Below are 10,040 nucleotides of genomic sequence, written 5' to 3' on the forward strand. Positions count from 1 at the left end.
CCTGTTTAAGAGGCTCAAGTAGTTATGGGGAGAATAAGTTATAGAGGAGAAAAGTAACTTATAACTAGACAAAACTGCCATGTTCCATGTTCGATTAATTACTTTCATAATAATTAACATGTCAATAACATTTAATCGATTACAACACACTTTCACATAAACTACTCTCATGACAGGCCTGAGGGGTAGGATTATTCATCTCTATTCTGCATAAAGGGAAAGTGAAGCTCAAAGAGGCCAGTAAGAGGTCAAAAACAGACATGGATCTAGGTCTTTGGTACCCTTTACACTATACCACATGACCAAGATACTTGCCAGCCAGTTCCCCTATTCCTTAATACCACTCATCTAGGACAGGAAGGATAAAAGGGTGGATGAGGAAATGAAGGAGAGAGTGAAGATGAGGGTTGCCGGTGGGAAGGGGAAAAGAGAGTGGGAGGGGAAAAGAGAGTGGGAGGTGGGAGATGATAGGTAGTTTGACCTCTCTTTCCCAGCCAATGTTTTGTCTCTGTATCTTCTAAATATTAATCTATGACGGACAGGAAATTATAACTATGAATATTTGTGTAGTTGGAGATGAAGAAATCGAGGTTGGTATTACCCACTGGAATCTGTAAAATAGCCTGAACAGTAATAACGAATATTGAGGGTGTACTATGTGCTAAGTACTGTTCTAAGCATTCTACATATGTATATTAACAACCTAACAGGAGATGTATTGTTATTTATCAGTTGAGATAAGTAGTCACACTGACTTTTTAAGTACTTAGCCAAAATATTCATGGAAGCACCGCCCCACCCTCCGCCCCAACGCCCAGCCTCCCATCTCCCTTTCTCTCTCCACCAGACTTTTCCCAGAGGCTCTCCCTAGAATTAGCTCTCTCCATTTTACAAATGAGAAAGTAGTCACAGAGTGTTTAAGTACTTAGCCAAAGGTTACACAGCCAGTAAGTGGCACAGTTGGACCCATGCAACCTGACTAGCTGTAAAACTAAGTATAGGCAGTCATAAACTCGTAAGGGCACACAAATCGTCCTCCGAGGTTGACTGGAGGTTTACTTTTTTGTTCCTTCTAAGACTGCTTCTTACTCCTGGAGGAGAGAGGAATTTTGTCTTTCCTCACTCCCATGAAAAGAACGTTCCGCTAAAGCACTTACTCAGTTATGAGTTACGGATGAACCCGCTCTCGAAGGAAAATACACAGACTCCTCCTTCCCCCTAATTTATACACATCCCAGACTCCTCCCTTTGTCTTCTTTGCAAGCTCTGGATCAGGCATAAGCTCTGGATCAGGCATGTGCTCTGAAGACGCGAGCACACCCGTGTGTGCACCTGTGGCATTGTAACATACAAGAATGCGCCAGCCTGAGGCTGCTTTTCTTCACACTGAATTTCTGACATTGTCACACCCGTTAGGAGTGGCTACGGAAAATGACATGTGTGCTAGTGGACACACAAACGTGAGAATTTGCTCAGTATTGTAGTGCGTGGGGTCCCTGTAGCCGATCTAAATAGCTTAAGATTTGGCTCTTTGGGGAGTTCTGGAGTTTGACGTAATAACAAAACAATGGCGTCATCAAGAGGTCACTGCAGCACAAGGGGAAAGGGGTGGAGCCCTTTCCGCCTAGCTTTCAAAGCGCCTCCTTCCAGCCGCCGGTCTCCGTCTCTCTCTCCACCAAGACTTTTTCCAGAGGCTCCTCCCTAGAATTAGCTTTTTCCAAACTCCGACCAAGGGAAGCTCGTGTTCAATCCGGGTCTTCGGAGTTTAGGCTCTGGTTCCCAGGAGAATCCCTAGAAACCCTGCCCCTAGTTCTAAGTTTTATCCAATGAAGCACCTAAGGCGGGGCGAGGAGGCGGGTCAGTGACGTAATGCAGATTGATTGGCATTCAGACCATCGACGTCCTGGTGTAGCTATGACTTTCGCCAATCCTAAAGCAGGGTAACACGGTGCAGGCGCAGAGGCTTGGGTTTGGCTGGCCTCGATTTAAAGAGACAGAAGCTGTCCGGGTCCTGGAGGACGGTCCCCAATACCCTCCCCCCAAGTCCTTGGGACCATTTGGGTCCTCAGAGCTGGGGATATGGTTTGCGGCGGCTTTGCCTGTTCCAAGAATGCGCTTTGCGCTCTCAACGTGGTCTACATGGTGAGGTTTTGGATGTGGGGGGAAAATTCAGGGCGGAAAGGCGATAGGGGAGAATCTCTAGGGTACTTCTGGTGGGGAGAGGGGTATACTGAGGGTTCCGGGAAGATTCCCAGGAACTTCCGGCGAAGAGGGAATTCCTGGGGACTTCCGTGGAAGAGGGGACACTTCCGGTGCTGAGGGGGTTCGTCGGCGGGTGGGGGGGAATGGACTAAAAGCTGTGAGCATAAAAGGCTCATTACTCCCTCCTGTGAACCTGTTTCTTCCAAAATACATAGAACTGGTGGAGCCATTCCCTATACCCTCTACCCCGGCCAGTCTGACCTCCTTTGGGAGGATCGCCCAGGGATCCTCCTGGTTCCCATAGCACCACTGCTATCCTCAATTCACATAACACTCAATTCTTTTTTTGCCCAAGCCCCCTTGCAATGGCCTTCGGCTATGCTGCACGCTGGAATTCCTTGAGATGTATCCTGTTCTGTTTCCTGTAGCTGGTGGGCTTGTTGCTCATTGGAGTGGCTGCCTGGGGCAAGGGCCTGGGCCTGGTGTCCAGCATCCACATCATTGGAGGAGTCATTGCTGTGGGAGTTTTCCTTCTCCTTATTGCAGTGGCTGGACTGGTGGGTGCCGTCAACCACCACCAAGTCCTGCTATTCTTTGTATCCTGAACTGATGGGGGGGCATCCAGGCTTTGGGGAGGGCTGGGTTAGAGGGTAGATCTCAGGGACTTTGGAGACGTTTCTCTCGGCCCTGCCTTGTTATCATAATCTAAGAAATAAGCTGATTTTATTTTGAATTTGTGGTGGTATTAATTCCATGAATAGACTGGTTAATATAGATGGTAGATAGAACTAGAACAATTTAGAACTGTATCCCGGGCTCAGCGCCTGTGGCTCAAGTGGCTAAGGCACCAGCCACATACACCTAAGCTGGCGGGTTTGAATCCAGCCCGGACCCGCCAAACACTGATGGCTGCAACCAAAAAGAAAAAAAGTCAGGCGTCGTGGCGCGCGCCTGTGGTCCCAGCTACTTGGCAGGCAGAGGCAGGAGACTCACGTGAGCCCAGGAATTGGAGGTTGCTGTGAGCTGTGATACCACAGTACTCTACCCAGGGGAATAGCTTGAGGCTCTGTCTCAAAAAAAAGAACTGTTTCCCATAACTCTTCCTCAGTACATGATCATCCTTGGTTTGGTCTTCATCTTTCAGTTTGTAATCTCTTGCTCATGTCTGGCTATTAACCGAAGCAAACAGGTAAGGAGATACCCTTTTACCCTTTCAAGTACTCCCCCCACACACACACCATTAACTACTTCCTCTCATTCTGGCCCTAACTACCCCAAGGTCATCCTTAGGTCTACTTCCAGACTAGAGCCATTTGCTTCCTCTGGGGTGTTTAATTTTTCATGAAGGTAATCTGGTCTGGGAGAGCCTATGGTGCATATTTTACTGTAGCATACCATGTGCTTTGGAAGGTGGTTGCTTCCCTTTGCTGGAATACAAAAATTGTGGCATTTGAAACAACATCAGGATATAGTGAGATTAATTTCCCTCTGCCTATATCCTTCAGACAGATGTCATCAACGCTTCTTGGTGGGTCATGAGTAACAAAACTCGGGATGAACTGGAAAGAAGTTTTGATTGCTGTGGCTTATTCAACTTCACAACCCTCTACCAACAAGATTATGCTTTCTGCACTGCAGTGAGTGGTGGTGGTGGTGGTGGTGGTGTAGGAAACTGGGCAAGGACGATGTCCAAGCTAACAAGTTAGGTTTTAATGTCATTGCTCTCAACAGCTCTCTTGTAGTTGGGCTGTGTGCTGGGAGCTGAATACAGAGGGATTTTAGACTCTGGGTTTGGTCAGGTAACAGTAAATAAGTCCTGCGGACATTCATCACAAGTATTGGTAAATAGTAACTTTGTATTCTCCACACACCCATTATATCCTCAGATCTGTAAGAGCCAGAGCCCCACATGCCAGATGTGTGGAGAAAAGTTTCTCAAGCATTCAGATGAAGCGCTGAAAATCCTGGGGGGTGTTGGACTCTTCTTTAGCTTTACAGAGGTAACATGCTCCAGTTCCTTCATGTATACTCTTTCTCTCCAATTCTTAACTCCAGAGATTGAGAACTGATTGGTGCTTTCTCTCTCCCTTTGTTCCTACAGATCCTTGGTGTTTGGCTAGCAATGAGATTTCGGAACCAGAAAGATCCTAGAGCCAACCCCAGTGCCTTTCTATGAGACTGTGGAGTCTTCTGACTTCTCTCCTGCTCTAAGCTTTTTCTTCCTCCTTTAGGGAAAAACCTAGGGTCTACAGCCCTTTTTTTGTTTGAGAGAAAGGGAAGGCCCTTCGCTACGTCCCCTAAAACTGACTGAATGGTGAGATTTAATGCCTTGACAATTTTGGTGGGAGCAAGATTATAAGGAATAGGGAAAACTTCCTCCCTCTCTCCCCAGGGGAATATGGGAGGCTTCTGGTAGTACATGACATAAGGCTGGAGTCATTCCCATTTCTCCTCTTTCCCCTTCCACATGCTAGACCACCTCAGCATGCCCTGGTCTGGCTCCAAGAATAAATTGGGGATAGAGCCAAGAAGAAAAGTCACCAAGAACTTGCAATAAGCAAGACCCAGCTTGACAAAGTTCAGTGAATATAAAAATAAAAGCCATTTTAACCCCATATTCGAAGAAGCAACTTAAGTTCCTTTCCAGTCTTTGCTAGTCAAGGGGCTTCACTGATTGTGTAAGCCCTATAACTGAAAGAGTCTTTAAGGTTTTGCAGGGAAGTTCCTTCTTCTGAGCAGTTTTTTCAAATCTCCCAATGGCAAAGTCAAACAAAGGAAGAAACATTAAAAAAAAAAAATAAAGACCGTATTTCTTTGTTTTGTTTTGTTTTTCCTGTATAAAAAAGGACCCTGATATCAAGGTAGGTAGGGGAATAAGGGATATACCCCTTAGTGTAGATAGAAAAGGGGATAGGAGGAGAAACCTCAAAAGGAGGGGTAGGAGGGGAACGTCATTAAGGCAGCAAAATACTCTGTAAAAAGCTGGAAGAGGAATCTCCACAGCTTCAGAGATGAAGGCACAGATTGCCTTCTCAGTGGGGTTCTTTCCACTCAAGTGTCCAGAAGGGAAATGGCAGCTTCACTTCCTTTTGTGGCAGCCACTCTATTGCTCACTTGGATTACCTTCATCCTTCTGAAGATAAGAATGCTGCAGAGCTCGGAAGGCAGAAATTCGCTTGTGTGGGTTAAAAGTCAGCATTTCCTGAGGGGAGAAAGCAAAGGTCAGAAAACTGTAAAGGGGGAAAAAAAAAAAGACTTCTGCCCACCCCCAACAATACCTGGGATAAGCTCTCTTCTACATCCCTGTGGCTGACCAGTCACAGCTATGATAAAAACCACAGCCCGGGGCCAGGTGTGGTGGCTCACACCTGTAATCCTAGCACTCTTGGGAGGCCAAAGCTGGAGGGCTGCTTGAACTGAGAAGTTTGAGACCAGCCTGAACAAGAGTGAGACCTCATCTCTACTAAGAATAGAAAAAAACTAGCCAGGTATGGTGGCGAGCACGTGTAGTCCCAGCTACTTGCGAAGGTCAAGCATGAGGATCACTTGAGGCTAAAGAGTTTGAGGTTGTTGTGAGCTATGATGACGCCAGAGGCATTCTACCCAGGGCAACAGAGATTCTTATCTTGAAAACAAATTGGGGCGGCGCCACAGGGCTCAAAGGAGTAGGGGGCCGGCCCCATATGCTGGAGTTGGTGGGTTCAAACCCAGCTCCAGCCAAAAAAAAAAAAAAAAAAAAAAAAAAAAAAAAGTTAAAAAAAAAAAAAAAGGCTACAGCTTACCTAGCAATGAAGTCTAAATAACCATAACTATAAGAAACTCCAATGTTTCTTACCAATCTCACCCTGTGCCTATCTCTATATTCATGCCCATGCCCATCCCCAGTACCAGCAGCAGCTGTGCTCCAGACTCCTCCAGCTCAGGCACCACTGACTGCACTGGGCGGGGCCCTCTTGGAGGAAAGGCTCCTCGGGGTAGAGAGACATCCCTGGGCCAGTCATCCTCTGGAGGCAGCCCTATCAGGCTACAGGGGGTCAGGAGAACTCTGGTCAGGAAGGTCCTTCTCCAGGCCCCACCCCCACAGGCAAAGCCAGGGGCCACTAGGACTCAACAGAAAGAAGATTCAGAGTGGAAAATTCTACCCCACCCCCCTGCACTGTTCACTTACTCAAAGATTTTGCCCAACTGGTCAGCTTCAGAGTTTCCACAGAAGAGAGGCCTAAGGTAAGAAGGGACACAAGGTGGTGGTCATTTTCAAAGACATCCTGGTTGAATGGTACTGCCTAGGGGCTCAAAATTGAGAATATAGAGAATAAAGAGATGTGAAGTTCCTAATGCCAGAATATTTCAGAGCTTCTGGTTATGGGACAAAGTGGTCAATACTAATCAGGTAAAAGAACTGGCAGAATGTGGATGTGGTTTATGAATAAGACATTTGGGGAATTCATGGTGGTTCAGGGGACTTGGATCCCATACTTTCGACGAAACATCTCTGCAAAAATACAGCCAACGCTCCACATGTCCACAGGTGTTGCATATGTAGACTGCAAGAGAACTTCTGGAGCTCGGTACCAGAGGGTAACAACCTAAAGAGAACAGGAATTGTGAATGAGAGCAAATGCTTTACTGAAGACACTAAGCACATAACTTCTCAACTGTTGTGGGCAATCACTCTCCTACCCCCAACAAGAACCCACTGTGGCTACTGTCTCATACTGACCACAGGTGTAAGTGCCATCTGGTAGCTGTAGATTCTAGCCAGGCCAAAGTCAGCCAGCTTGACTGTCCCACCACTTGTCACCAGAATATTCTCTGGCTTCAGATCTCGATGAACAATGCAATTAGCATGCAGGAAATCAAGGCCTCTTAGAAATTGTCGCATCAGATCCTAGATTGGAAAGGGGAAGCAGAGACACACTGGAAATGTGGTACTATACCCCAACCCCCAACAGGTTCTACTACCAAAATCCCCATCTACCTCTTTCAGTGTCTACCCACCTCACTTACCTTGATGGTCTCAGCTGGCAAGCCTGGTGGGGGTGCCTTGTCCAGATAAGTTCTTAGGTCTTGGTCTACATGCTCAAACACCAGGGTGACTTTAATCTCCCGGTCAGTTCGGGATGTGGCACAGACGTCCATGAGCCTGGCCAGAATAAATGGTCACTCACTGGTCAATCCTCTTTGATGTAACATGACTGACATCCCATATTTCCTCAAGGTCCCCACTTCTCTCCTGACCACCACACCCCACTACAGGGTGTGTTTTTCCCTTTACTTCCCACTCCCAACCCTCCATCACCTTCTCACCGAACAACATTGGGGTGCTCAAAAGCCTCCAGCCGCCTTAGTAAGGCCACCTCTCGAACTGTGCTGATGGGAAGGCCCCCTCCAGCTCCTCCTCCATTGGGCACTCTTACACTCTTGAGGGCCACAAAGTGGCCACTGTGGGGATCACGGGCCTTGTACACTGTCCCATAGGCACCGACACCAATTTCAGCCACTGGCTCATACCGAGAGGTAGCCATTCTCAGATCAGGGGAGGTCCTACAATCACAGAGACTCCTACCACCAAAATTCCCTTCCAGAGTTAGGATGGTAAGAACCTCTAGCAACAAAGCGACTCCCGCGAAAGAAAGCACAAAGACAACCCCACCAGCATCCCATCCCCTCCCAACCTTCCATGTGGCTGGCCCCTGAGATAACACAACGACTCTAATATCAACCTCTCTAGCCACGTGAGGACCTAGAATAAAAATGCCTTTTCCTTTGCGGCCATCACGCCCTGCACAAAGGAGCTCACACATGGCACACGTCTTGCATCGAAGATCCTGCATCCCAGACTCTAAAACTACACCTCCCCACAACCACAAAGGCCCCACTTCCCGCCCTTGAGCTACTCTTCCATAACCAGCCGAGAAGAGCACGCGTGGGAAACCGTGGGAGGCGGGGACTGGTCCTCATTCCTGGGAAGGGGCTGCACTTACCTCGCGGCAGGCCAGGAGCTGCGGGGGCGGCCCGTTATCGGGGCCCCGGAGCCAGTTCTTGCGGCGCCATATACCCGAGCTCGGTCCCGGGTAGCTGGACGCTATGGGCCCGACCATAGACACAGGCCGCAAGCTAGAGAGGCCCCCTCACCCCCACCCTCACCATGTGACCAGCTGCCAAAGAGGCGCGCGGAAACTGGGGGGCGTGGCGAACGCCGGACGTTTGGGGCACGTGATTGCCACCCATGCGCAGGAGCTGCTTTGACTGGGAGGGGGCAAAGAGGGCAAGGGGGCGGAGGGGCTATGGCAGCCACGTGATGTGTTGCTATCACACGTGACCGCTTGACATTGCTCCGCGGAGCAGAGGTGTGGTTACGCTGCGGGGCACGTGACTGGCTGCTATAACTCCAGCTGGGAGCGGGGTGGGGTTGGGGGGAGCGAGAGAGGGTGGAGCCCAAGGCGGTGCCATGGTAACCTGGGCCACCCAGATCCCAACTGTGGGCTGAGAGCCAGTCTGAGCGCATCTCCAGTCTCACCACTATGTTGATGGAGGGCGGGGAGGCGGGCAGGGGCCGAGGTACTAGAGGTGGTGCTGTCATCTCATCGTTTCACCACCTTGGAAAAACGTATTCTCATTTGTGCCTTTGTTTCACTCATTCTACAAAACTGTACTAGTGCTTGCTTTCAGTGTGTATGTAGGGTTTCAATTTTGTTTAGTTTGTTTTCTGGTGTCTCAGTCACTAGCCCTTTAAAGTAGTAGTGCAAGGCTGGGCGCAGTGGCTCGCACTTGTAATCCTAGCACTCTGGGAGGCCGAGTCCGGTGGATTGCCTGGGCTCAGGACTTTCAAGACCAGCCAGAGACCTCTTCTGTAAAAAAAAAAAAAAAAAGCCGGATATTGTTTTGGGCGCATGTAGTCCCAGCTACTTGGGAGTCTGAGGCAAGAGAACCACTTAAGCCCACGAATTTGAGGTTGCTGTGAGCTGTGATGCTATGGCACTCTACCAAGCGTGACAAAGTGAGACCCTGTCTCAAAAAATAAAATAAAATAAAGTAGTGGTGCAGCTATCTATGAAGATGTAGTTAACAGTGTGGTCCTATAAAGGAGAGAGTGGACAATACCAATTCGAGGGCAAAACTAGGCGTAAAGGATGGGTGGAAGGCAAATTAATACAGTAATCCAACAGCAAGGATGGCTAGGTAATAAGCCCTCTCTCTTCCCAGCTTCCAAATCTCCCTGCAATGTTAAAGCAGCGGCCTGATGTCGGAGAAAGAGTAGTTAAAAAAAAAAAAAAATACAGAGGGCTGGGCGAGGTGGCTCACGCCTCTAATCCTTGCACTCTGGGAGGCCGAGATGGGTGGATTGCTTGAGGTCATGAGTTTGACACCAGCCTGAGCAAACGCGAGACCCCATCTCTACTAAAAATAGAAAAACTGAGGCAAGCCCGAGTTGGAGGTTGCAGACGCTACAGGCCCTCTACACAGAATGACAGCTTGAGACTCTGTCTAAAAAAAAAAAAAAATGCAGAGACCTGATGCCTGCCATCTGATAGAGAAGTTATTGATGAGAGGACAGGAATACTTGACCTTTAAAGTTTTTTCAGTACTGGCTCCTATGGCTCAAGTGGCTAAGGTGCCAGCCACATACACCTAAGGTGGTGGGTTCGAATCCAGCCCAGCCGGCCAAACAACAATGACAGCTGCAACCAAAAAATAGCCGGGCTTTGTGGCAGGAGCCTGTGGTCCCTGCTACTTGGGAGGCTGAGGCAGGAGACTCACTTGAGCCCAGGAGCTGGAGGTTGCTGTGAGCTTTGATGCCACAGCACTCTACCCAGGGGGACAGCTTGAGGCTCTGT

At 48.6% G+C, this 10,040-nt stretch overlaps 2 protein-coding genes across 3 annotated transcripts; one reads left to right on the forward strand and one right to left on the reverse strand.

The window, feature by feature from the left end:
- The first annotated feature begins 1,808 nt into the window (after window positions 1-1,808).
- Window positions 1,809-4,593, forward strand: TSPAN31 (tetraspanin 31). Its single transcript, XM_003790590.2, has 6 exons — window positions 1,809-2,142; window positions 2,631-2,798; window positions 3,311-3,391; window positions 3,708-3,839; window positions 4,089-4,202; window positions 4,304-4,593. The coding sequence occupies exons 1-6, from the start codon at window positions 2,080-2,082 to the stop codon at window positions 4,376-4,378; spliced, it is 633 nt and encodes a 210-aa protein (XP_003790638.1). The 5' UTR covers window positions 1,809-2,079; the 3' UTR covers window positions 4,379-4,593.
- Window positions 4,594-4,991: 398 nt separating this feature from the next.
- CDK4 (cyclin dependent kinase 4) lies at window positions 4,992-8,456 on the reverse strand. 2 transcript variants are annotated; one of them, XM_003790587.2, is made up of 8 exons: window positions 8,187-8,456; window positions 7,510-7,746; window positions 7,210-7,345; window positions 6,923-7,090; window positions 6,679-6,788; window positions 6,371-6,421; window positions 6,091-6,226; window positions 4,992-5,404 (listed from the first exon to the last, which is right to left on the reverse strand). In XM_003790587.2, the coding sequence occupies exons 2-8, from the start codon at window positions 7,725-7,727 to the stop codon at window positions 5,306-5,308; spliced, it is 918 nt and encodes a 305-aa protein (XP_003790635.1). In that variant the 5' UTR covers window positions 7,728-7,746; window positions 8,187-8,456; the 3' UTR covers window positions 4,992-5,305. The 2 variants fall into 2 exon arrangements, with proteins under 2 accessions (XP_003790635.1, XP_023369326.1); XM_023513558.1 differs by having other exon boundaries at window positions 4,998-5,404; window positions 7,510-7,764; window positions 8,187-8,342.
- Window positions 8,457-10,040: the final 1,584 nt, after the last annotated feature.

This window comes from Otolemur garnettii, unplaced genomic scaffold (assembly GCF_000181295.1).
Source record: "Otolemur garnettii isolate 467f Iridium unplaced genomic scaffold, OtoGar3 scaffold00043, whole genome shotgun sequence".
NCBI classification, from domain to species: domain Eukaryota; kingdom Metazoa; phylum Chordata; class Mammalia; order Primates; family Galagidae; genus Otolemur; species Otolemur garnettii.

Excerpts from the sequence above, each read along its gene's own strand:
- TSPAN31 (XM_003790590.2), top strand. The coding sequence starts at position 2,080 with ATGGTTTGCGGCGGCTTTGCCTGTTCCAAGAATGCGCTTTGCGCTCTC. Across the intron at positions 2,143-2,630 it reads CTCTCAACGTGGTCTACATG|CTGGTGGGCTTGTTGCTCAT; the intron begins GTGAGGTTTTGG and ends TGTTTCCTGTAG. Across the intron at positions 3,840-4,088 it reads ATTATGCTTTCTGCACTGCA|ATCTGTAAGAGCCAGAGCCC; the intron begins GTGAGTGGTGGT and ends TTATATCCTCAG.
- CDK4 (XM_003790587.2), bottom strand. The coding sequence starts at position 7,727 with ATGGCTACCTCTCGGTATGAGCCAGTGGCTGAAATTGGTGTCGGTGCC. Across the intron at positions 6,422-6,678 it reads GCAGAGATGTTTCGTCGAAA|GCCTCTCTTCTGTGGAAACT; the intron begins GTATGGGATCCA and ends TTCTTACCTTAG. Across the intron at positions 6,227-6,370 it reads CAGTTGGGCAAAATCTTTGA|CCTGATAGGGCTGCCTCCAG; the intron begins GTAAGTGAACAG and ends GACCCCCTGTAG.